Source organism: Myiozetetes cayanensis, unplaced genomic scaffold, assembly GCF_022539395.1.
Source record: "Myiozetetes cayanensis isolate MyiCay16 unplaced genomic scaffold, myiCay2020 scf5-8, whole genome shotgun sequence".
Classification (NCBI taxonomy): Eukaryota; Metazoa; Chordata; class Aves; order Passeriformes; family Tyrannidae; genus Myiozetetes; species Myiozetetes cayanensis.
In genome coordinates, this window is record NW_026087742.1 from 85,198,012 (window position 1) to 85,224,401 (window position 26,390).

Sequence of the window (26,390 nt, forward strand, 5' to 3'; positions counted from 1 at the left end):
TCAGTGTTGTTTGACTCAACGTTGTTTTGACTGTAAGTACTTTAACAGGGTAGAATCAAGCCACAAGAACAACCACTGTCTCTCTTTTTGGGGTTATTCCTTGTGCCTTTCTTTTTTGCAGTATTTTGAGAAGGTTCATAAGGTGATGAAAAGTGGCTTGAAAATTCCAGATATGCACGTTAAAATAGCAGATTAGTGCTCCATCCCACACATGTTACCAAAATTAGATCTCCCTAAGGAAAAAGTTTTTTTAAAAACAACCCAACAAGCAAAAATAAACAATGGTTTTCCCTAAGCACTGCCAGGATATAAAATTAAAACTTTTTTTTTTTTTTTTAGTTTTACACTTTAGCTGAAGATAAGTCCTGTAAAAAGATGTGTTTGTCAGTGCAAAATGCAAGCAGATCACAGTCCTGTGAAGGATTTTGTTTGAGGTCATGCCTTGAACTTTTGTTTCTTTGATGAGGGATGAATTGCTATGAAAATCTCTACACCTATATTTTTGTATCTTTTATTGGGTAGTATTGTGTTCAGAGATGACTTTTGTGGAAAACCATTTCCATGTCTAGTTAAAGAGGAAGCAATACTGCATGTTTAACAGAGAAACAAATGTATAACAGATGTGTGCAGAACAACCTGATGCAGAGTAGGATCAGTGCTGTGGCAAACTTTTTGTGAACTAAAAGTCCTAAAGGAAGGCTGAGAACAGTTTTTCATCCACAGTTTACCATGCCATTTAGTCAGCAGTCTCAGACTGGAAGAGATGGGGAAATAGAAACTCAAGAATGATGGTTCACTTCCTCTTTGGTCAGCCTTGAGCAAGGTTAGCATCTCTTTCTAGTTTCCATTGTGCAGGTGTCCAGGCCACAAGTTTGAGTTTCAAAAGAGTATCATTAGAGGGACAAAGAATTTGAATAACTGTAAAAGAGAATTTTGGATAGAATAATCTAAGCTTTGGGGAAAGAGGGGGAGGACAGAGAGAGAGTCCAGTTCTGAAGAGTGCTGAGTACTTGACTTTTACCATTGCCATTGGTTGTTTGGTTTTGTGTTTAAATACAGGTTAAAGGGGTGAAATTGATGAATCTAAGTTTAAGTGTCATGGTTGTGAAGGACCTCTCATTCCTAGAGTAATCCTTCCAGCACTGGTGGAACAGTGGTAAAACCATGTAAGGAAATGTGTTATACAGTGCTTGTGCTGCATCTGACCTCTGGAGAGGCAGGACATTTCATTCTCTGTATCAATAACTCAGCATTTCTCCATTCTGCTGTTTCTCTGAAAAAGCATTAGAAAACAAGAGAGCATTTCAGGTCCATAGAGAATATAAAATGCTACATGGCTTTCCTGTTATAGAAAAGTAAACATTTACATTTAAAGCAAGTTAAGAAGAGATTTTCCAATTTTCTTTTTTGTCTTGACTTTTCTGATCCAGCCTAATTTGGTTTTACTGAGCAAAAACTTATTTCTAGAACTGTTTATTCCTTAACCATACATTGGCCTGAGAACAGGAAATATTTGGAATATGTTCTTGGAAATGAGATTTTCTAATATAACACTGAGAACTCCTGATTTTAGGTTCTGGATTTTGAGATGGAAATACATCATATTATATTTCCCTCTGATACCACAATCCCAGGTGGCAATATCAGTGGTTAGAAAAGGATGGAAAGACCTTCTTTTCCAGAGTAGAAGGGTTCACAGTGTTAAGCCACATGTAACCTCAGCTATAATGGTATGGTCTCACTTTCCTTTGAAAGTACTGAGGTGGAGAAAGGGTCTGCTTTTCTGCCAGAAAAGGCAGAGCAACAATATGAGGAACTCCTGTATTTATTTCAGCATCAACAATACGAACCGTCATCCCACTTCTCCTTTCTCCACCTGCTGCTACCCTCCAAGTCCTTTACACAGTTTAGTACTGATAAGGCCATAGAGGTCAGTACAAATTTGCATTAAAATGTTACTTATATGGGAAGTGGCTGGCTGTATGTCTCAAAAGTGTTATTTCAATAAAACATGAAAATTTCCATTCATTGGTTATACTTGGGTTCATACTTACAAGGCCTGCTACAACTCTGTGATGGTCAGATACTTTACATTATGTGTATGTGCTCATGAAAGAGCTACCTGTGGTTGTCCTATAAGTGTGTGACTGGACACTGGACTGTTCTCCGCACAGAACTGTAGTGGTTACAATTCTTTTTTCACAGGAGAAGTGTTCCAGCCCTCATATCATTTTTGTGGCCCTCCTTTGGATCCAGTCTTACCAGTTATGTCTTACTTATACCAGAGCTAGATGCAATACTCCAGGTGGGGTCTCACAAGAGTGGAGTAGAGGGGCAGAATCACCTCCCTCAACCTGCTGACCATGCTTTTTTTGATGCAACCCAGGATACAGGTGGTTTTATGGGTTGCCAGCACACATTGCCAACTCATGTTCAGTTTTTCATCCATTGGTATCCCCAGTTCTAATTCCCAGGGATGCTGTCAATCCATTCATCCCCCAGCCTGTATTGATACTGGAAGTTGCCTTGACCCACGTGCAGGACCTTGCACATAGCCTTGTTGAACTTCATGAAGTTCGCACAGGCCCACCTTTCAAGCCTGTCAAGGTCCCTCTGAGTGTCATCTCTTCCCTCCGGTGTACCAAACACACCACACACCTTGGTGTCATCTGCAAGCTTGCTGGGAATGCATTCATTGGTCCCAAGTACAAACCCTTGACAGACACCACTCACTGGTTTCCCCTTGGACATTAAAGCATAGCTCTTTGGACAGGGCCATCCAGTGAATCCCTTATTCATCTATCAGACCATCCCTTAAACCTGTGTCTCTTGGATTCAGTGGCAAGAATGTTGTGGAGGAACGTATCAAAGTCCTTGCAGAAGTCCAAGTGGATGACATATACCCAGAGGATAACTTGTAAGGAAAGCCTGCCCAAGAATAATAGACTCTGCTGTTCTGCTGTGCTCTGATCCAACAGGTCATATTCATGTGTGTCTTATTTCCACACTTACCTGAACAAAGCATACGGACTGCTGAAGACAAGACTATGCAGCAACTTTGTAACCATTGTGCATGCCTGAAGTATGAGGCTGACTAGAGTGCTGAACAGGGAAGTGAACCTCATCTCTACCACAGTGATTTGTTTTCATTCCCCACAGCTCATTTCCCAATTTTGGAACTGGCAAGGCCATTGTGAATTTTTCTTAATAAAATTCATGCAATCAGCTGGTATCTGAAAAAAGTCACTCTTGAATTCCTTGAAAAGGTGTTGATCGAAAAGGAGCTTGTTCAGTAGAATAGATAGAAGATGAAAATAGGTCAGAGGGGAAGCTCTTAGCCAAAGTGTTCTGCAGCCACCACAACTTCCCCCATGTACTTACTGTACATGTCGACCACAGCCCTGTTGCCTTCAGACTGACCTAATCTTCACACTGCAGCTAATCTTTCCTCCACCCTCCCCATAGGGCTAAGAGGGAAGAACAGAAGCAGCTGGGATTAAGCAGAGAAGGTACACTCTTCTTGCCATGTCTGCAGTAGGGCAGGCATGTGATGGTGAATGTTGAAACTAAATACAAATCCAAGTGAAGACAGCATGCCAGTGTCCAGCCTGGGGAGTTTTGACTTGGTTATAATGCCTTCTCACACTGGAAATGCCTGTGGAAAGGCTGAAAAAAATGTAATAGTGCTGATATAAATGCTGCCTTGTAGTATGTGGAATAAAAGGTTTCTTTTCATTAGAACTGCTTCTTTCCCTCTGTGCTTCCCTGCCATTGCCAGAGCCTGGCGTCTCTCAGTTCCTTAGGCAATTGCTGTATGTTACAGGTTTCCCTCACATCCTAGAGACATTTCTTAAACGTAATAACTTGCAAGGTAAAGGTGCTTTTATCTAGATTCCCTGTCTTCAGGTTGAGGTGGGCTCATCAAGCTTTGGTCAGTTTAACTGCATCCTGGCACTACAGCTGCTACTGTAAGATTTTACCATTCATAAGGAAACTCCTGCATTGCCAAACATTTTCTCTCCTTTCAGGACTCTGATGTTTTGGGTTTGATTTGTAAAATGATGTAAAAGCAGTGCTTAACATTTCCTCTTCTGGTTGAAGAGCCTTAGTCCTTCCCACCACCATTTCTTCTGGCAGAACTTCATGCCACAAGAAGTCAGACTGGCCAGCAGCCTGGACCAGTGCAGGAGTAGGGCAAGGTAGGGAAAGTGACGTGAGCTGTGGTGCTTCTCCTTTAAAACAAGTGTGCAATGCTTCTGCCACAAATCGAGTGAAGTTTTCATCCAGCAGTTACAAAATGCAGCAGAAAGACTGCTGGAAATCCCTCCAGAAAGGGGGAAGCACTGGAGAGTGGGAACAATTAGATCTGTCTGTAAGCGTGAAGCGAAAAGCCTCTGCAGGAGCAGTGCAGGTTGTGCGCAGAGTTTTGTGAGCCCTTGAGAGGCTTCATTTGTGGTTGAGTTGAAGCGCTGAGCTAATGCTGAGGTTGGCTCTTACAGAGTGTGAGCCCATTCATTTATTGCAGTGGCGGGCTTTCGAAACAGGCAGATACCACTTTCTTAATTGTCCAGATCTGGGTCTGTGTTTCAGCCTTGACATAACATACACTGTTCCCTTACCACTCTCCAGCACTACTATGGTCCATGAATGAATTCATTCACAGCCCTGTAATCTTTGGTGTGTTGCTGAGGGTGGCCATCATCCCAAGAGACATTAGAACTTGCACGTGTGTATTTTCAACTTGTTGACATTTTTTTTGGTACTTTTATCCCATGATTAACAGCAGTCTCTTCAGATGGTTGTCATAGAATTATTGAGGTCTTTCTAGGCCTTGCAAGTAACACTTAAAACATTTTCTCTCCTGCAGGCTGGATATTGCATTATTTCCTCATATTATGTTCTACAAAGGAGAAAACTTGGGTCAACCAGAGGAAGATCAGCCCCCTGATATGTATTTGACTTGCTCGGGTGTTCCAGTGCTTACTGAACATGAGTTTGAATATTCCAATGAATACTGAACATGAGTTATTTTCAAAAAAACAATACTTAAAAATAAAAAAAGTCCAATTATAGTAGTAACTGTCAGTGTGGAAAACAAAACTATTAAATTCGGTTATACATCTGGATCCTCTTAGTTCCTAAACAGCATAGATCAAAACTGTTTCTTCCTTTTCTTGTGAATTAGTGGCACTCATAAATTGTGCCAGAGAGACTAATGCAGTTTAGGCATTTAAAACATTTCACTCTTTTAGTATATAAACAGTCTGTATGCTTTGGATACATAACATCAGTATGTAATCCCAGTTGCACGTTAATAAAAGGTCAGATTAATTTTATATGGCAAATGCAGGGTACTGCTATATAAAGCACTAATAGGATGGACTAGTGCATTAGGAGGATGAGTTCTTAGTGCACTTAAAAGCTTTTAAACTCGAAAAGCTATTTTTCTGGCTGAGGCAGATTTCTGTCTATTAAATGTTTTCGTTGAGTTGTCCCCATGACTCCATTTCTCCCTTTTTGTTTCCTCCAGACATACATGCCAAAACAAATCCCAGAGCCCTCATCAGCAATTGTACTGCAGGGAGAAGTCTGGATAAGATACCCAGCACAGCCAGTAAACACAATGTGATAAGTGGGTAACTGTCACTGTCACCCAAGGGCGTCCTGGGTACTTACTCACTGCTGTCCCATTGGAAGGAAGGACTGAACACCAAAGTCCGGTTCCTGCAGCAGTAAAGTAGGGCAGATGCATTAAGGGAAACATTTTAATAACTATGCATTATTAATACCACTAGCAGGCTATTAAATCACCCATACAACAGGCATTTAATGAAGGAAATATGTTGTTTGAACATTGTGTAATTGTCAAACTGACTCATCTGGCAGAGCAGCATGCTTTGCTCCTTGAGCTATGACAGTTTCGTGAGGTTGCCAGCAGAATCGAAAAGGTTGGCATTTCACTGTAGAGATTCAGAGCAGTTTTAGAGCTGAAGCTACAAAGTCATGTTGGAGAGAGCTAAATTCAGTCTGCTTTTTTTGTGACAAATCTCTGTAGTCTCTTCATCTGTCTACCTGTTGACTGCCCACTCTGTAGAAGCATTGTAACATTTTCTTCTCCTCAACACTTTGCCTTTTTAGGATATACGATACAGCCCAATTATTGCAGACCCAAGATACTGTTTTAAACGGAACTCTTATCAGATTTAATATCTGGAGCATTCTTAAAAGCCTAGCCACAAAACCCTTTGCATCTGCAATTTAACTTTAATTTGAAATTCAGTTTTGAAGGAATCAATATTTAGCAGGTTTTTGCTTTTGACTAAGTCTGCTTACGTAAGGAAAATAAGCTTTTCCATTGTTCCATTTAGACTAAAAATGAATTTCCCTAAGTTTTAAGAAAGTAGAAGAAGTAGGATTTATGGATAGGATGTTAAACGTTTTCCTTGCAAGAGGCAGAATCCCTGAGTACATAAAATACCCAAAGTTTGAATCTCTCTGAGGTTTGTATCAACCAGAAAGTAAGTTGTTCAGATCAGTGGTGTACAAGGCACAAGTTTGGGATACCTGCTGAGGTATCATATAATAAATATGACATATGCTTTCAGAAAATAATAAAAAAAATGCCTTCACCTTCTTTTTCTGAATGGCCTGGCCTTGTTGGTGTCCACAGGGAGACAATGAGAACACCATATAAGTCAAGATTTTAGGGAAATTAGGCACTGGAAAGCCTCACTTCAGATTGCAATCCTTCTAGGCATTGAGCTTTTCATCCCTCTTGAGACTGAAACAGCTTAATGCCCATCAGTTCTTTAAGTGGGAAGTAAGACGGGGAAAATCAGGCACACCAGGTGAGTACTGCACAGAGGTCTGGGGAAGCTCAATGCTTGACCCTATTTTTGTGTCTTAACAGTGATGCAGAAATTCAGTGTAAGAGAAAAATTAAAATTATTGAGGGATTATTTTTTTCATGGACTTTTACAAAGAAAACAGCACAAATAGTGATTTCTGCACTGTAAAAGAAATACTTTGGGCTTTAACTTCTATGTTATGAGAGAAAACATCATCACAGTTTATGTTTCAATTGCTGCCGAAGTGTAGGTATCAACATAAAAAGGAACATAACCTTGATCATTGTGAAATCTTGCATTAACTTTGTGCTTCTTTCTAACCACTAAAAGCAGTCACATACAGGCTGTATTTAACATATTTATTCTTTCATATACCAAAAAGCATTTTCACATCAAAACAGTGTCATCAGCTGTAATATACAATGTAGATCTACCCTTTCATTTCACAGGGAAGAGAGGGAGTGATTTCATTTATTAATAAACCAAAGAGCTTTTGCCATAAATCAGAATTCATCAGCTTTGTTTCCTTATGTAAACTACTATTCTAATTGGATTTTCTCTCCTCCCAGATATTATCTGGTTAAAGACCTTAATCACATATTTCATGTTAATTGTAACAGAACACAAATATACAGACAGTTAGATTTAATGATAAAGTACTTTCAGTCCCAAAACTGAGTAATAAATTAAAAGAATTCAACAAAGGAGGGGGAAATACAATATATTCCATGGTAGTGATGGGTAAGTAGGGTAGGTTTAGTCCTCTCTGATATTTACAAGATCTTTCTTTTTTTGTGAAGAGGTTAGAAACCTCTAGATTTTAAGTATCCTTTTTCTTTTTCTTTTTCTTTTTTTTTTTTTTTTTTTTTGTTTTGTTAAAGAGTTGGCCTTACTGGCAGGTTTTCTTAGCAAAAAGGGAATCCAGTCATCCAGTCTGCAAGCTTACAGTTGCTCTAGAAGTTAATGTGTCTGTACTGCAGTGAAACCACACTCTCTCTGCTGAGTTCAGCAGCCATACAAAGCCTGCGTTTGATTACGTTAGGTTTTATTATTAGGTGTCTCTAGATTCCCTCAGGACATTCATCAAAGATGTTAGAATTTCTTTCTTTTCTTTTTTAAGACCACTGAGTGAAATTTTGTGCTAAATTAAATGTAATATATATACTATGGCATAATAAAAAGAAAAGAAATTATTCCCATTCCAGTCTTTTCCCTCCAATTTAGAAATGCAGTTTAAGCTACAGTTGTGAATGTTTGTAGGGTATTTTTTTCTGTACTTCTTTTTTTTTTTTCTGCCAAGGAACATATTTGAGCAAGGAAGGAAAATATCATCTTCTGGAAGAGCAGAGCAGGCATTATGTAGAGAAAACAGTCTTCCCCAGCACAGCAAGCTTTGGTGTGACTTGGGAGAACTTCACTTTCTCCAACAAGCTCAAGCAAAGCCTGCTAGTATAGTGTCTCTGTAACATGAACCTGTGACTGCTGGAATGTGTACAGTTAGGAGCTGTAGTAGCACAGTTCAGATGTCAAAGCCTGAAAGTCTCCTGATGTCTGTTCTAGCCAGTGGTTCCTTCCTTGTGACTGCTGGTGTCTGTGCGCGTCTGAAGTGAGCAGCTAAGGAACAAGGGTCAAAAAGGGTGTGAATGTGTGGCTTTACAATATGTGCCCCATTCTACAGTGTAATTATGTCTTAAGTATCATCTCCATAGAACTAGGTGCTTCCAAGCATTCTCAGCATCAAACTTCAGTCACCTAGAGAAGTTTAAGGCTGACCAGGAGATACAGCTAATGAGCTGAAATGCCAATAGTATTTAGTTCTGAGAAGATCATCTGGATTTCTTGCAATGGCTCAGGACTGTCAACCTTGACATAATTTGGGGAGTCTGATTCTCAGCATAGCAATCTTTGCTCAGAGCTGTCTTTTGTGTTTACTCCTTTTCTTTTCCTTCCTTGTTTACAAGATGAATTCTGCATGTAAAAGTTTTTCTTTCCTCCAGTGGGCTGTAGCTGTCTCTAAGTGACAGCCCATCTTCACGGTTCTCTTTATGATCTCATGTTTCTTGAAAATACAGAAAAGGTTTTCAGAAGTGTCAGGCGTGGGTGGTTTGAATTGTCTCCTGTATACCGTAAGTCTGTCGTTCTTCCAGGTGTAACTGGTAGAAAAATGAAAGAGGGTGCCAGTGGTTATTCTGACACATCCCCTAGTTATTTTTATCTCTAATTTAAAATCTGGTTTCTTTCACCTCTTCTGAGCAGAGTCAGTATCAAAAAAACAGAGACACCTGTGTGTTTCAGAGAAGCTGGCCAATGAGACTATGTCTGTCCTTTGGTTAGTGATTCTCAGTCAGGTATTCTCACAAGTGTGCTCTAAAAAGTAGTGGTTGAGATCTACAGCTGCTGGGAAAAACCATTATAAAACGTAAGATATGAAGTGCTAGTGCTGTTGAGAGCTTAGTAATATGATAATGCACAATTGGTTCTTTTATTTGAGTAGCATGCAAAGCAACTTTATAAAGTTAGTCATCATTGATGGAGACAGCCTTCTCCACAGCACCAGGATCGGATATCTCTGCCTTCACTGCATAGTTTGTTTGATCTGGCGAAGAAAGGAGAACCTTGATTTTTATTTAACAAAATAAAGTAATTATGCTGTGATATGATGTTTTTCCTCAAACACAACAAGGTGCTAACTACAGGTAAACTTATATAGTCAGCAAGAATACCAGCTTCAGAATAACGAGATAGACAATCAAGAATGTTTTTAAGGGATAATTAAGAAAAAGGTATTCTGCTATATGTTTGTAATTTACTGTAGTAGATTAATTTATCTCTGTTGCCGTAAAGCAATTAAGAAGTCTTGGTAATATTTCAAAAGCTTATATTAGCATTGCCATAATTGGCAGTATATTGACTTATATTGTCATAGATTTTCAGTAGCTTCACTGAACATGAAGTATAATGATACTATTGAATATTTTGAGCTTTTCCAGGTAAATTTAATTTTTCTACTCCAGACCAAATTCATTTGATTGCTGGGCTTGACATCTTTTATCTAATGCTTATAGAAACTCACATCTTCCATATGCAGAGCAAAAAAGTCATCCTTACAAGGGATATTTCGGAAGGCATCTAAGGAATTTTGTTTCTCAGGTCCCTTTGGTTTTCAGTGCCAGTCATCATTGTCTTTGCTTTGATTGCCTTTGGAAAAAACCTGGACTTTAATATATTACAAAAGCTAGAAAACAAAGAGATTTTGGATATCATTTGCAAGTCTTTGCACTAAGTAACTAACACTTTTATTATTCCAGGACTCAGAGTTTGACCCCTTGAAGTTCACCAGTGTCATTGAATGTGAGAAGCCAAACAATGACTTAAGTAGGTTTCGAGGTTACATGTGAGTATTTCATATAATATCCTTCAGTATATGCTTTTTTCCTCTAATATGGAATAAAATAAGTGCTGGTTTGTTTTGCACTGACTTCTGTAAGTTGCATCATCATCACATCTAAATAGAACCTCACGTTTCCATTCCTTAGGATGGATTTAGTTATTATCTTTAATCAGTTTACACTCTAGAAATGAAGGCATAAACCACTGCAGTTACAGACACTCTTCTCCCTTCCCTCCATGCATCAAAAAAAGCCCATCTAAAAATGGGAGGAAATAGAAAACCAGTCAAAGAGAGGCAACAAACACACACAATCTGTTGGACACTGCTTTTATGAAAATGGATCTGTTGCATGTTTCTTTTAATATATGTGTCATTGAGGAAAATCAGAAGGCAAAACTGATATTTCTCAGCTATGGCATTTTTCTTTTCTTCTCATTCAGACAAAAAAAAATTATTGGCTCACATGATGGATGTGCTTGTATGTTACCACTTGACTTAATTCTAAACAAACAGAATTGCATTAACAGGGTGCTCATATCTGGCCAATCAGTCCTTCTCCAAAAGAAATGTTTTAGGATGTGCAAAGCACTTTGCTTCTAACATAGCCAGGACCGTAGTGTACAGGCACGCTGATTGTGGTGACTTAGGAGATGCATTCTTGCAGACTTTTTTTTCTACACTGTTACCACATGGAGAGAGCCCAGATTTGCCAAAATTTTAATGGAGAGAGTTCAGCAGACAATAATTGTGTTTCAAATACAATGGTTTACCACCCATATTGATTAGGAGTGATAAACAGTATTAAATTCTGTAAATGTCACAGGATAAATTGCTGGAGTTTGGGGAGTTTTTTATAGTGATGCCATTTATCACCTCAGTTACTACTCTCAGATGTCAAAGACTGTGTAGGATGTACTGTCAACTGGTGTAAATCAGGACAGTTTCTTTGAAACTACATCAAGTTGTAGTGTGGGAAAATGTGTTCCTTTATTTAGCAGCACAAAGCCCTGCAGTTCATGTAAAGATAAAAGTTTAGTATTAGACATTACTGTATGAGGGTGTGTAACTCTCTCCATTAATAGAGAGCCTACTGTACTGCAGAAATGCCATTTCCAGATATGGAAATGGAAAGTTTGGCAGCTTTTCTAGCACTCTCAATGTGTGAATCTTAGTCCCCAAAATATTGACAGAGGTTGATTACCGTAGAAAATATGCATACATTTGTTTTCATTATGTTTTTACTTATTTACTCTATGTGGAAAAGACCTGTGGCATGTAAATTACAGAACCATTTGAATTGTATAGCAGAAAACATGGTATTATCTTTTGGATGACTGCTATTCAATATTAGTTATATTTAATCTTCTTTATATTTTAATGTTTCACAAATGATGTGAATATATTTTGGCACAGTAGTAAAATAAAACACAAATTTTGAATATGGCAGAAAACATCAGGTGATTTCCAGCTCTCATCAGCTGTGCTGCAAGAGATTTACAGCTAAAGGACCACAGGCCATTTGAAGTAAAGAGTGGGGACCAACCTGTCAACAAATAAATTCTCAGTCTCCTGATTTATCATAGATGGCTTCTCCCCGCCCCTACTTTTGGATTTCCTTAATTAGTGTAATGAAATCAAGGGTCTATTTTAAATCATACTAGTAGCAACATATAGCATTGAAACATACCATTTCCGTGTTAAACTTAGATCTTAATTCTTGTTCAAAGTCTTGCCCATGATTGCCACTTGAAGGAATGGTTCAGATAGCTTCCAGCCAATCATAGCCAAGTGAAAAGAAATTATACTAAGATATTTAAATAGGAGTGCCATGAAATAATAGGCTTTCAAGAAATCCGTGTATAAAAGCTGTGGTGAGACATTACTGCCAAAATTTGTTTGAAGTTTCGACCATTCAGTAAGTTTCCGGTTTTGACTAAGACTTTTTTTTTCCTTTTTGAAATATGAAATGCTCTTTGGTTCTAATATCTGTGCTGACAAATCTTTTGGGGAACAGAAATGTTTGTGTGCATGTGCTCTAAACATGTAGAAAACTCTGTTCCCCACAGTTTTTCTGAAACATGATCAGTATATACCAATGTAGCAAAGGCAGGCTAGAATAAAAAGACACACAATATTAAAAAAGAATTAAAAATACCGCAAAATGCATTGAGATGGGCTTGGCCCTACCCTATATCTACAAAAGTGAAGCAAGCACATTACTGCATATGACTTCTTCAGCTATATTGCCACAGTCTGCATTGAACACAGTGGGGCTGTGCAGACACACAGGCAGAGTACCAGCTTTGCTCAGGTGTTTGCTTTAATACTGCTTTGCAGTTTCTGTACCTTCAGATATCCCAAGCATATTCCCTCATTTTTATTTCTCCCATAAGAAGAATTCTATGTAAAAAGAATAGAATAAAAGCTAGCATGCCCCCTGCCTGTATGGGTGTAGCCAGGTTATGTACAGTATGAATGGCAAAAATTCAAAATCCCATGCCACATTCCAAAAATAGCAAAATTGGCTTTAAAATAATGTTTCTACCTTTTTGTGTGCACATGGGCGAGGGAAAAAATAAGTTGTAGTCGGCATTCTGACTTTTCAACTTTTCTCTGAAAATAAAAAAGTATTATTAGATAAGAACATAAAAATTTATCTGATCATACCTAAATAGGTATAGCATGGAATGGTAACAATAATTATAATAATGATGATTATAATAATAACATGAAAATTAATATGAATCATAGGAATACAGGTGTGTATTTCTATTTCAAAGCTTGTCATATCAAAACTAAATTGATACAAAATCATGTTATAGTTTTTTTAAGAAAAAAAACAATTATAAATCTATACAGTGATGCCTCTTTAATGTGATACAGTAACACCACCTCTTCTGGAAAAAAAAATCAAAACAACCTAGACTAAGTTTCATCACAATTTAGAGTCAGGAAGTTTCTGACTGATCACTGAGTCTATGTTTAAGATTGCTGAATATTTTCTTTGGGAGTGTCAAGCCTTGGAAAGTAATAACCAGCTCTGTAATTTGCTTTGTAAGATGAGAAAACAAAAAGTGAAAGAAAATACTCTCATTTGAATATAGGTTTGATACATTTCGTTGTTATTTAATGCTGGTAAACACATAACAAGGAAAAACATAATAGAAGGCTGAAGTGAGCTAGCATTGGAATTTATTTTTGTGTTGCTGTATTAAACCCAAACTCTTTTTTCTACACAACAACTTTCAGAGTACTGTAGTGTAGTAGCAGCTAACTGCATCTGATCTGCCCATTTCTCCTACTTCATGGTGCATTTGTGTTTTAGATGCTTGGATACTACACATTGCAGTGTCATCCATGTGAGAAACTGTAGAGAAAAAGAGTGTTGCACCTGCACTTGCCAGCGCATTTCCTCATGGCTTAGCCTTTGCATTCCAGGCACCTGAGTGGCTTCAGCTGGATGCTATTTTAAATAATGACCGAGAAAATTTTCCTTCTTTACCTATAACTTATACTGGCCTGAATCCAGATAGGGAGAAACAGACTGTTCAGCTTTTGTAATAAACTTAAGGTTTATAACTCTGCAGGGCCATCTCTGAACCCGGACATAAAGTTGTAAAATTGGCAGGTTTGTTATCAAAATGAGCAGTTTTATCTAGCTCTAATTTTCATTATTATTTTAATCCAGATCTTTATGTATGTAATTTTTTCTTCCTTTTAGCATCAGTGCCCAACTGTCTTATATTTATGTTCTGTTAGCGAGTCACTGGGCATGACTGTAGACAGGAAGGAAATGGTGAGTTTCCTCCAGCCTCTGCCAGCTTCTTTCTCCTAGATTTTGGTTTCATCCATGTTTTCTAAAGATCCAATGAGCAACAGTTAAGTTGTCTGACTTCATTTGGATATGGAAAAGTAAAAAGCAGCACCAAGTGCATGTAAGGATGAGATGTGGTCAGAAGTCTCAGCCTGTTGGTCAGGACAGTAGATTGGGGTATTGACACCTACAGGTTAACTTCAGATGTTATACCATTGCTTTGGAGGAGTTTTGTAAAATGAAATAATAAGAAAAAATAAGCAAGTAACTATATATAAAGTTTGTCTTGTGCAATATACCTGGCACAGTCCTCTGTGAAGTGTAAAAACTTGAGGAAGGCTATAAAATTATAAGCCAAAGCAATTACTACTGAAGTAGGTTTATCTTTAAAAAGTCCCATTTATTAACAGGAATCATAAGAATCATTTGGAGACTTTATTGGGAATTCATACATCCTCATGATTTATGAGAAAGGCTAGTGTAGAATTCAGCTTTAAAAAGGAGTGGAATAACAGAGTCTTGGTAGCAGTGTAATTTTGACAGTATGGAATCATTAAGAAATTACTTTGCATAGTTTAAGCCCAGACAAATTGTCACCTATTAGCATACTGTAAGAGGGATGTTGAGCAGCCCCCAGTTTTTGAAGCCACTTTGGCAAAAGGTGAGGCGGTGGGCTATGGAGGTTTGCTGAAGAGAGCAGAAGTGAAACCTCTGTTCTTGTATCTGAGGCTGTCAGGGAGGATGGGCTGAGCAGGGGAAATTCTCTCCTGATGAAAAAGCCACCTTTCATTTTTTTGTTAGAATTGCAAACCTGATGTTATCAACTTCTTCCTTCTCCATTTCTGGTAATTTCTAGTCTTATCACTGCTGCAGCTACCTCAGCTGTCAAACCTAATGCTTTTTCTCCACCCCTACAGCGAAAAGCTAAGCATAGTTGTTGAAACACCAGTGCTTTTAATATATATATGTTTTTTTGAACAGAGGGTGGTTATAATATATTGTACTGAACTAAAAAAGACTGTATATGTGTGTTTGTATATATACATTTATTTTTAAATGTGTGTTTATGTTACAGATACATATATATATATATACTGAATATATATATATATATTCTGCTCACTAAAAGCGTTGACTTTTGAGGTTACATAGCACAGTCAGCATTACAGAATAATCTGCAAATAGTCCTACTAGATTCAGAACAAGTACAAAGAATTTACCAATGTGAACCTCTTCTTCTTACATATCTCAGAATATTTGGTATAGTTCTTAGACCAGAGATCCTAGCAGTATGTACTAAAGTTAGAGTTTTAACTCTCATTTAGAAAAAGAGTCTAACAGAGAAAAGTATACATATGTAACCCAGTTGTGAAGGCTTAGAAAATTGGAAGCAAATAAAAAGAACTCCACCTTTATAAAATCCAGACAGTTTTAAGCCAGTTTGCAGATTTCAGAGGACACAGAATTTTAAGTGCTTAAATCCAGGTAGATGTAAAATTCAGTGTTGCAGCATCAGGATGTTAATTTTAGTGCAGCAGTTGTGCTTTTCAGGATTTCTCTTGGACTCCCAGCTTTTTCTAGTTTTTTATAGCAGTCTATTTTTTAGACTTTGAAAGTGTGGTGGTTTTGATGCCTGAAAGTGAGGACAGAACATTTAAACATTTCAGACTTTGCTTTAATATTCTCTGAGGTATTGGGTATGGCAGTTGATTAAATGAAATTTTATTCATTTCAAAATGGTTTGAAATTATTATTTGGTTTGTCTTTTTTACCTTAAAAGATTCTAATCTCATTTTTTAATTGTTATTATTGTTTAACATTTCCCTATTAAGTCTCCTAAGGCTGTTTTCTGTGTTTCTCTGTCAGTTCATACACAGTAGTTAATAAATAGTGTGAATGTTACTTTGTTACATTTTTCTCACCTGTTTTGGTGTTGATCAACAAAAAGCATCAGGGTGCAGGCAATTTTGGTTTTTCTTGGGTAGTTGGTGAGACAGTTCTGAAAGGAATTTCCGTTGTCCTTGCTAATGAACACACGGAATACTTTTCCTTTTAACTGAACTGATGCATATTATCCCTGTCCTTTCCCAGTTTTACCACATTTCTTTCTAGAATTTTTTTGGTAAGAACATGTGACTGGTGGGTTAATCATATCCACTACACAGCTGCTTTTAGGTGGACTGGGTTAACTGTGATTGCTCAGCCAGTTTGCACACGCACAGGAAGTCCAATGCATTTTCAAAGCATTAGCTGGGCTGCACACATGCTGTCGATTTGGCCTGCATAGCTCTAGTGAGGATTTGTCCAGTACATTTGTATATCCAACAGCAAATGGTGCTGCTCCAGCTGGGCAGCTGCATGTCAGGGATCCTTGGGTAAGTATTCTCAGTTTTCGAAGTCTGACAGAGAATCTTCCCAGGAGGAAGATCTAAGGAAATATTTTGCCATCAAATAGAAAAAGACTTCTTGAATTTGAAGATGTCTCCTGGGCTTGCTGTATTACAGAGCAGTATGGTTTAACAAGCTTAATGTTTTGACATGCTGTGTTTTGTTCTGTTTTTAAACTTTCTGTAGTATACATAAAAGTGGAAAAAAGGATGGACTCTTCAAAGAGAATCTTTTGCTACGTGGATGTACCATTAGAAATACAGAAGAAGTTGCAGGAATAGTAATCTATGCAGGTAAAAGCTGGGTTTTCTTGTCTTATGAGACATTCTGCCCTTTTATAGTTTCCTTAAAATGATAAAATTCCATATGATACATTTGATGCAATTCCTTCTGCAGGGCATGAGACCAAAGCTTTGTTAAATAATAATGGGCCACGTTACAAACGTAGTAAGCTTGAAAGGCAGATGAATGCCGATGTCCTTTGGTGTGTCCTCATACTTCTAATCATGTGTTTGTTCTCTGCCATTGGTAAGTGCTCTTTACAAATAGTAATTTAAGTGTCACACTGTCTTGGGATTCATGCACTTAGCTTTATTGAAAACATATGTATCTGCCAAAATATGAAATCCATAAAGCTGCCTCCATGCTAATTTTTGTTGCGTTTTCTTCTTTGAAATCAAAATGTGTCGATACATAAGCTGATCTAAATAGCTTCTTAGTGTCAATCAAATATATGTTATTAGCACTAGAGATCTGAAGGCTTAGATTCTACTACCCATTCAAGAATGCCAAGTCCAAAAAAACCCGCTTTATATGTACTCCCATCAAAATTACAGGTGGTAGAGTGTAACATGCCATTAATCAGTCAACAATGTAATTTACGAGCAGAAAATCAACATAATTAGCACAGTGCTATTACCCAGTACTATTTATTAAATCCACAGCACAGTGTACAACGTGGAAAAGCTGTCCCTAAGGCTGCAGCTTTAATATAGAAGAAATAAGTAAAAGTATGAGTCTGCATAAATTAGAAGTAGAATACTCTTTAGACTTTTTGGAGTGCTTGAAGGAACTGCTGCGGTTCAGGTTAATTCTCTTCAGTCTTTTTTTTCCTATTCATTTGCAAGGAGGAATGAAGTTTTACATTTGGCACCCAAAATTACTCTTTATGTATGGCATATGAATTCCATGTCTTTAATATTTGTGTGTTCTGTAATGTTTATATGTGAGTCATATGGCATAAACACCATCATGTTTCCTAACAACCATGATGTAGTTTAATAACAATCTTATGCCATTTAAATATATCTCTGTGCGCCTTTTTCCAGGTATTGTTAAATACTGTTCAAAGATGAGTATTTCCAGCTGTGAATCACCCAGCATATTTGTTTCCACTGAGTTCATGACACACTTTTGTAGTGTCTCAGTGCCAGGTAGCAGTCTGCAAGGCTGAAGTATCATGATGAGGCTCCAATTGCAGGGAGCCACTGCCTGCAGCTGTCCCCTCTGCCACTGCATCCGAGGTGTTGCCCCCAGAGCATCAGCAGTGGGGCGTGCCTTGAGAGCGGCTTCAGTTCATCTGAAACTCCTCAGAGGCAAGAATGTGAACGGAAGGAGTTGGCACACGGTAGGCGACAGGGGTGCCTTCCCTTCTGTCCCGTCTGCTACAAGGCTGGAAGCCACCAGCAGAGGGCCAGAGCAAACCGCTGGAGGTGGTAACAACCACAAACAGCTGGAAAGACATTTACTCGAGCCCTTGGAAACCAGAGATGCCTGGTGCTTCAAGACGTTAAAAGCTGTGTTCTGTAGAAGTCAGGCAATTTTTGTAGCTTCTGTCGAGAAAGTGTAAGTGGAGGTACAACACTTAATTCTTTTGAAAATCTAAGGATATTTATAAAACAAGTCTTTATGTAGGTCATTCTCAGTGTGGAGCTTTTGATTTTTGCTTTCAAGAGTAGAAATACATACGTCAACAGAGACATGATGGTAATCCATTCATAGTGGTCATATAGGGACAAAATAATGTGCTCACTTGGCAGACTTATTTTTCAAGAGTTCAGTGCTGGGTTTTTGTATCAAGATGTAATGAATCTTGTCAAAGGTGGCTTACAAAAGATTACTTTTAAAGTAGACCTTTGTCCTTTATTTCTAATTTCTTACAAATAGTGAAAATAGTTTGAATGCGTCTTATTGTGGCAGAATTCTTCCTTTTTTAACCTTAAAAGCATCAGGCATACCATTATAGAATTTTTAGGACTGTAAATCTTAGTGCTGTACTAAAAAAAGGCAACATTATGTTCCTTTAGCAAGAACATTATTTTCCTGAAGTAAATAACAGTCTTATCTTTATTTAGTTATCAGCACAATCGACTGAAAAAATGTTTTGAGCACAGCTTAGAATTTCTTCTGTTTTTCATTCCTCAGCTTCCATGCTATTGATTCTGCTGATGCTGTTATTTCATTAATTCTGTACATGTGTTGGACAAGATTTACACAGTAAAATTAAAGTCTCTTCTGACTTTATCCATCAGAAACTAGTTTAGTGATAGCTGACAAATGATAAACCTAATGCAGTCAGTGGAGTTCTTTCATTTAAACATATAGAATATCACTGAAATTAATCACTTTCTGAAGAAGTGTAGTTTACTTTGGTGATTACAGAAGTAGTCTAAACTACTAACTCACACTAGCCAGCTCACTTTATTTGCATAAAGTTATGTGAAATGAGTCTTGCATGCTGTCCTTCAGGCCAGGCAAACCCCTTTCTCAAACCCCCAAATCCCAAGGCAGAAAAAGGCATGGGTTCGAGGCATTTTGCAGGAGTCAGGCAGAATAGTAGAATACAAATACCTATTTCCTACATAGCTCTAAGAAGAAATTCATACCATAAGCATTTTTCCTTGGAGTCAATTTGCTTTTTTCTCTCTTTCAATTCTTCTGCAGGTCATGGTCTATGGGTATGGCAATATGGTGAAAAGAAGAAACCAATTTTTGATGTTCCAGGGCCTGATGGCAAATATTTATCACCTGTTTTAGCTTCATTATATTTATTTTTGACAGTGATCATAGTTTTCCAGGTAATCAAGTTGTACATTGTGTCGCCTCTGTTCATAGCTTGTGGTAATAAAGCTACGTATGTGCAGTATGTGTAGTATCCCTTTTACCACTAAGGCATGTAAGAAGCAATTCAAGCACTAAAAAGCAATACATTGGGAAATGGCTGAACAGCAGATCCCAGAGGGTTGTAATCAGTGGCACAGAGTCTACTTGAAAGCCTGTCACTAGTGGTATCCCCCCCAGGTTCAATACTGAGCTCGATATTGTTTAACTTAGTCATTAGTGACTTGGATGAAGGGGCAGAGGCTGTCTCAACAAGTTCATTGATGACACAAAGCTGGCAGGAGTGCCCAGTACCCCAGAGGGCTGTGCAGCCCTTCAGAAGGACCTTGACAGGTTGGAGAGAGGGGCAGAGAAGAACTGTCTGAAATACAACAAAGGCAAGTGCAGGGTCCTGCACGTGGGGAGGAACAACCCCGGGCACCAGCACAGGCTGGAGGCTGACCTGCTCCAAAGCAGCTCTGCAGAGAAAGACCTGGGTTTCCTGCTGGACAGCAAAGCTATCCCTGAGCCAGTAATGTGCCCTTGGAGCCAAGGCAAATGACATCCTGGGATGCATTAGAAAAAGCATTGCTAGCAGGTCAAGTGAGGTGATCCTGCTGTTCTACTCAGCCCTAGTGAGTCTGGATTTAGAGTGCTGTGTCCAGTTCTGGGCTTCCCAGTACAAGAGAGACATGAAGTTCCTGGAGTGGGTCCAGTGGAGGGCTGTGAAGGTGTTTAGGGGACTGGAGCATCTCCCATGTGAGGAAAGGCTGAGGGAGCTGGGCTTTTTCACCCTCAAGAAGAGACAACTGAGAGGGGCTTCAGTCGTAAGTATCTGAAGTGAGGGTGTCAAGAGGATGAAACCAGGCTCTTCTTGGTGGGGCCAAATAACAGGACAAGAGACAACCTGCAGAATCTGTGGCACCTGAATATGAGGAAGAACTTCTTTACTGTGCACACGACTGTGCACTGGAACAGGTTGCCCAGAAAGGTTGTGGAGTCTCCCTCACTGTAGATACTCAAGAATTGTCTGGATACAATCCTGTGCAATGTGCTCTGAGGTGGCCCTGCTTGAGCAGGGAGGTTGGACCAGATGACCCACTGTGGTCCCTTCCAAATTTACCCATTCTGTGATTCTGTATTTTATTTTAAATAAGGAGGAACAGAGGGGGGATACAATCAGTCCTGCAGGGGTAAAACAAGCTTTATGCTTCCTATCTACCCTCTGTGGAACAACACCTCTAAGACTGTGGATGCCGCTTTGGGTACAGTGTCTTGGTATGAACATAAATTTTATCCTTTTTTAACAGCTTTCCAAATATACTGCTCTTAGGAAAACCATTTCTCAGCCAGATAACAAACTCTGTTAAAAGTTTTTTGGTCCTTATCAGAAATATCTTGAATGGTAAAGGTGGCAGTAAGTTAAGAGAGGTAATAGAATCTCATGTCACTGGGATATATGGAAGTTTGCCTAGTGGGACACTGAAGGAGGTTGCTTTACTGGAGGAAGCAACTCCTTTATAAAAGGGAATGAAAAAGGATGTTAAAGTACTTTTTACTCTGAGGGATTGGGTTATGGTATTGGTTAAGAAAATTCACCACAGAATTCTTTAAACATCAGCCTTTCACTGTAGTTTCCGTTTAAGTGACCACATTTGCCACTTTCATACATGCTGTAATTTACCCTCATATCTAATTCAGCAAACTAAATAAGGTAAGCAGTCAGGAACTTCTGTACTGAAAAAACATCTATAGAGGAAAACACAGGTACAGATTAGATTATTTCATTTGACAATCCTCAAGAAACAGTTGAAAATTTTTCACGTCTCTGTCTGCAGCAATTATGAAATGTGATCTTCATTCAAATAATCTGCAGGCCAAAGAAATTGTTCCTATGGAGAGATTAGCACTTCTCATTTTGTTTCTCCTATTCTTGCAAAGTGAATCTATAAAGAGTCTATTATTTACGCAGTACAAATTTATTCAGTCCTTTTTCATATGCAGTATTCTGACTGTATTGTCTGTTTTGGCTTGAGGGTTTTATTTTCCTTTCCCAGCTAGTTTCAAGATCAGCTTATTAGCCTGAAAAAGATTTGGTTCTGTCCAAGTGTTGATAATCAAGCTTCTAGACATAAGAATGCATTCCAGCCCTGCAACTCACCACAGATTTTCTTCATCTAACACAGTAAATAAACTCAGTAGATGCTTAAAGGACATAGCCTCTTTATGTTCTGGTTTAATACAAAGTTAACAAGCTTTAATAATTCATTATGCCTCGCTTCTGTTTTCTCCTAATTCTCTCCTTTTGTGTATTCTAGGTTCTGATTCCAATTTCTTTGTATGTATCCATTGAAATAGTTAAAATCTGCCAAGTATACTTTATTCATCAGGATAAAGATTTATATGATGAAGAAACAGACTCTCAACTGCAGTGCCGAGCTTTAAATATCACAGAAGACTTAGGTCAGGTGCAGTTTATCTTTTCAGACAAGACTGGGACACTTACTGAAAACAAGATGGTTTTCCGAAGATGTACTGTTTCTGGAACAGAGTATTCCCATGATGATAACGGTGAGCTCATGGTCATGTTTTCTATCTAACAGTTGCACCTTGGGCAATCTGAAGTAGTTATGAAAGTTGCTGTAATCTTAAATCAAAAAGAAAAACAAAAGAAATTGCACATATGCACACTCAGCAAACTCCGTAACATCTGTTTTCAGATTAGAGTAATTTGATGTCTGTGTTCGGCTAGCAATGACAATCTTATCAGAGTGTTCTGTAATACCTAGTACAAGTATGTTGTCAAGACAGTTAAAGCTTCTGGCTTTAGCTCTTGATGTAATAAAGCACTTGAGCACATGGCTAATTTAAGCGAATTGAACAGTGCTCCTGGTATCACAATCGTCTGCTGTGTTTGAACTATACAGTGTAAATTACCAGCTTTAAGCATACAGCCAGATTAGCATCTGATTGAAACCTGGAATGAGATTATCCTTTTGTACTGAGAAATAATGTAGACAAAGCTGCAGGTTTACATATTAACAAGAAACAAAATCTGATCAAACAGCATATTTTATGTTACCTTTGTCAGATTCTTTTCAGTGCTCCTGTGTGACAGGTGTCTGTCTCAAGATATCTTCACTGCTGTATGAATGCTGCAGTTGAGAGAATATCTATAAGTATCAGGTCTTTGAAACACTAAAAAGTCACTGTTTGTCACAAGGAAATGCTAGGATTGTCACCCCTGTCACCCCCATCATCTTATCACCTTTTTAGGATTATGAAGTAAATTTCCTATTTTGTGATTTGATGGTAATTTGTGAGGTTTTTTCTCTAACATTTTACTGTTATAATTTTTGAAATAATCGATCTTAACTCTTCAAATCATACTTTGTATTCAGGAATATATTGACAACTACAATATTGCATTCCTGTTTGCAAAAAATAAGTTTCTTATTCTACACAACATATAAAGATCACTTATTATAAAGTTTTCTCAAAGACCACTACAGAATTTCAGTTTACAAATATGATACAGAGTAAGAGAGAGAGTAAAAATAGGCTGGGAAACCTAAAACATGCTTTAGAAAGATGGTAAGATTTTAAATTGGAACATGATCCTTTGAAGTTTTAGATTATGCAAGGATTGATTTTTTTTCTCCTACTTTACTGTAGTGCTGAGACCTTATATTTAAGGCACTCTTTTTTAAGAAACTGAATGTCTGGGTAGTGTTACTATCCCACTGTAAAGAAAAGAACTAAGCAGGGAGAAGCTATGACTTCCTACTTCTGCACAGTAGGTAAGAAAGAGAGAATTAGAACCAGGAGTATGTTGCTGTACTCCTGATGCTGCTTGTGACCCTGATTATTAATTATTTTTTACTTCTTCCTTGCCACTGACTGTTTGCTTGTTCATGCTAGTTTCAGAGTGTACTCTGTTCCTTGTGGGAATGATGGTATTGCCAACAGAAACAGTGGAGAAAGATGTTACTTCTGACTGAAACAGTGCAGTTTTAAGAGCTCGGTATAATCAGCTAATCTGTAGACTGAACTCAGACTCCTGAATCTGAGTGTTGAGTTTTCAGATCTTTTTTCTTCAAATGTGTTTAACAGAAATCTTAGTTTGTGCATGCTTTTCTCTTATGATTTCAGATTGCAGTATCAATGTTATTGAAAGAAGAGTGAATTTCACACAAACAGAGGTGTCAAGTAAATACATAAACTGATTCTTTTTTCAGTCATTCTTTTCACCTTTGGCTGTGTTTGGGCTTTCTTGTAACTCCAGTCACTATAAAACTTCTGACAAATATAATTTTTAAATCAACACAGCATTTATACACAGTATCTTGTACACAGTATTTTATTCTTTTTTTCTCCTCTACAGAAAGTAGATCTCTCTCTAGAATTCTTTGTATAAATGGTGATAATTTCTATTGATTATGTTTTCTATAATCAGTATTATTACACAATTAAAACTAATCTTCCTTTTTAGTATTTTGTTGGCTCAGTTCTGCAGTCTGATTTTATAACCGTATGTTATTTTTTCTACTGCTGAAACCTTCTTGTTTAGATACGGTAAAATGTACAACTCTTTCTAGTTTTATGGTGTGCATTAACAACATATCATTGCTGTGTGCTTACTTGCAAATGATTTGTCAGCCACTTTTCTGTGTCGTATAGCAGAGTAACCTGAATTTTCCTCGTATGTTTAGGGGCATATGTTATGACTGATAACATCCTACTCTGCACCTGAGGTTTTGTTGAAGATTTCATGAATTAGAAAATTCTAAAATCTTTCACTTAGCAAGAAACCTTGCCATATATGCAAGAATACCAGATAAAATACCTCTGTCTTTGCTTATCTGTTTCAAAGATGATCTTGTGTCTTTTTTTGCTTACACGGGTATGTTTTTCAGGAATGGTGGTTTGTTACTTGGAATCAAACTTTGAGCAGTACTTTAGATTAAGGAATTAAAACTATTGTACATCAGCCATGATTCAAAAGCTGAAGATAACAGGTCATTTTCTACTGTAAATATAGATAGCTCTGGATGGAAATATCCTTGTTCTGAGATCTCTGGCCTAAGTTATTCTGCTGTGGCTGGATAGCAGTGCCTGTTGCTCTGGTTGCTTGGCTCTACTCATGACAAGATCCTGTTTTCAGTTATGGATAGCTTTACTAAACTTTTAACTCTTTGGTTCAAGTTTTCCATGCCAGATGTTTGCCTCAGGCATAAATTCTGGGAGAGAAATTTCAGTTATAACAGCGCCATTCAGCCGTATCAAACAAGGGTAAGATGTAGCACACTTTTTTTTTCCCATGGTAAGACTTTCTGGCAGATTTTTCTCTGAAGTCATTTGGAGGCCCTGTATTCTGGGGCTGAGCCATGCACACACACAGAGGGGGACAATTATGTCTACACTGGCAGACTGAGCTCTGAAATTTCCTCACTTTGGAACTTTTCTTTTGAAGCATTTTTTTCAGCATAATTTAGAACTACTGCATGTCTATTAATTACTTAACCAACAGATTGTGCATAGCCTTCATAAATTTTTTCTATGCTGCATTATAAGCTTTTCTCCCTAAAATTTATTCACAGTTATGAAAAATCATCCCATTCGTTTATGTTCTAGGGATTGTTGTTATACTGTATTTATCATCGGCATATCTCTGTTCCGTCCACTGGTGCGTTAAGCAATGCGTGTGACTTCCCTTACATGTAGCTTGGTCTTTCCCCTTCTTCCTCTACCTGTGCATGTGCAATGCACAATTTTTGGGGTTTGGGAGCTACTTAAAAGGCATACACTGTGCTGTGTTAGGTTTGGCATGTTTGAGGTGGCATGTCTTTTTCTTGAGTGGTCTTTAGAAATTTGCACCACAAAGCTGTATAAATTCCCCATGTGAAAGGTGAGCTTTATGATTGTGAGGGAGAGTTCTGTTTTGCATCAGACATGGACATGTTAGTCATGGTTTTCATCACAGAGGCTTATGTGGACCTTATGCAGGGTGAAGCAATTTCATTCTTCTAAAATAAAATCTGAAACCCTGAGTGAGACTTAATATTTTTTTTTTTAGGTATGGGAAACAAGGGGCAGTTTCATGAATTTGCTGGAGAAAACATTTTCCTCCAGAATGCTCTATTAGCTCTAAGTTTCTTTATGAGACTGACTGTGATATGCACAGGAGTATTGCATTGTTTTAGTCTAGACAAGAAGTGACAAAACCATGAATAATAGAGGACAATAAATTGCACTAGTGTGGGACAGAATCTCTTGGCCAACTGGAGGTAGTACAAAGTATTACTCATGGGTACTGCTATGCAAGAGCTTAGTGCCGAAGAGGAATCCAGGAATGCTTGTGAAGGCTGTGGGGGAAAGTGTGAGCATACTCAACAGTTCCATGATGCAAGCACCATAAAATATTCATCACTGTTGAGGTCACTTACAATATTTTGGTGGTGGATTACATACTTATTTGGATCAAACTACGGGAATTCATGCTGCGTGTTTGGGTCCTGTGGAGAATAAGTTTATAGGGATGGGATTCTGCTGACCTATTTGTAGTTATTTGCATGGCAGATAGTAATCCCAGTAACCTTACAGTTATTGGAGAAAATTAATCATTTGTGCAATGTAATTCATCAGGCATGTTGTTCACCTGTGATGGTTCTCCAATACGTGCCTATTTCTCTGTGCTTTCAAATTCTCAATACAGATGAAGAGAATTCCCACCTCATGTCTGTGTGATCTGAGTTCTTAATTCTGTTCTGTGGTCTCTTCCAAAGGTTATTCTTGATTTGCAGAGTGTTAATTCAGAAGCAAGATGTGTCATGGGCCACTCCAACTGGAA

General features: G+C 38.0%; 1 protein-coding gene across 2 annotated transcripts in view; it reads left to right on the forward strand.

The window, feature by feature from the left end:
* ATP10A (ATPase phospholipid transporting 10A (putative)) overlaps positions 1-26,390 on the forward strand; it is a 109,007-nt gene that overhangs the window by 49,442 nt on the left and 33,175 nt on the right. For both annotated transcript variants that reach the window (XM_050334188.1, XM_050334189.1), the window contains exons 3-7: positions 10,157-10,242; positions 16,628-16,734; positions 16,838-16,969; positions 19,385-19,518; positions 21,859-22,111. In XM_050334188.1, coding sequence (XP_050190145.1) covers positions 10,157-10,242; positions 16,628-16,734; positions 16,838-16,969; positions 19,385-19,518; positions 21,859-22,111 — 712 coding nt within the window. The remainder of the gene's footprint in view (positions 1-10,156; positions 10,243-16,627; positions 16,735-16,837; positions 16,970-19,384; positions 19,519-21,858; positions 22,112-26,390) is intronic.